At 51.8% G+C, this 1028-nt stretch overlaps 1 protein-coding gene across 1 annotated transcript; it reads right to left on the bottom strand.

Moving 5' to 3' along the window:
• Window positions 1–4: 4 nt before the first annotated feature.
• On the bottom strand, window positions 5–1024 carry LOC112092139 (ankyrin repeat and protein kinase domain-containing protein 1-like; the record flags this gene model as incomplete). The annotated part of the gene is given in 1 exon segment (XM_024167469.1): window positions 5–1024. A coding segment is annotated over 1 exon segment (1020 nt), but the record flags the coding sequence as incomplete, so codon positions are not given.
• Window positions 1025–1028: the final 4 nt, after the last annotated feature.

Below are 1028 nucleotides of genomic sequence, written 5' to 3' on the forward strand. Positions count from 1 at the left end.
CCACCTCAACACCTTTCTTAACCAACAACTCGATCACATCCCCATGACCTAACTCCGTCGCACAGTGCAACATAGTGTACCCGTCCTCATCCTTGGCATCAACCTCAACTCCTTTCTCTAGTAGTGCTCGAACCGTCTCAACCCGTCCCTTAAAGCACGCCCTATGGAGAGCGGTCCATCTATGTTGATCTCGTCCGTTGACCACCGCGCCATTCTCCAGAAGCCAGAGAATTGCCTTCACCTCTCCATTCCTCGCGGCCAAACACAGGCTATCCCCTAGTCGGAGCACATCAAAAAGCCTAGAGTGCCCATTCTCGGCCGCCACATCATAGGGCATTCGATGGGCGTAGTTTCTAATGTCCTTATTCGCTCCCTTTTGCAACAAGAGCTTCACCATGTGCTCATCCCCGAGGGCGGCCGCAACATGCAACGGTGTGTCTCCATCGAGCGCGTCTCGACTGTCCGCCCTTGCCCCACTGATCAACAAAAGCCTCGCACAGTCCCTTTTCCTATCCTCAACTGCTAGGTGTAGAACAGTATAGCCATCTTTTGTCAATGCATCAACATTTGCTCCTTTTAGTATAAGAAACCTCAACACCTCCACATGACCGTTTCGGGCCGCCAGATGAATTGGCCCGAAAGAAGAATTCTCAGATCATTCGCAGAAGGCCTTTCGGGCCAACAAAAGCTCAACAATCAAGGCCTCTCTGGCCTCAGAAGCAGCCTCCATCGGGCTACAGCCAGATCGACTCTGGGCCTCCAAATCAGGCCCAAACTCAAGAATTAACTGGACAATATCAGGCCGGCCCTGAACGATAGCCAAATGAAGCAAACTCTGCCCATCCGAGTCCACCGAGTCAGCAGCCTCCCAACTAGGGTCACTCCGCTTAAGAACTTCTCTAACTTCTTCCATCAAACCACCCGTCATGAATCGTGCTAGGATCGGTGACCCGACAAAGATTATCTTAATCCCACTGTAGGTGAAAAGCTGCTTTTTCTTGGTGGTGAACCAGTTGGATGGAACGGCG

The sequence above is a fragment of the Morus notabilis genome, unplaced genomic scaffold, assembly GCF_000414095.1.
Source record: "Morus notabilis unplaced genomic scaffold, ASM41409v2 Scaffold4524, whole genome shotgun sequence".
Classification (NCBI taxonomy): domain Eukaryota; kingdom Viridiplantae; phylum Streptophyta; class Magnoliopsida; order Rosales; family Moraceae; genus Morus; species Morus notabilis.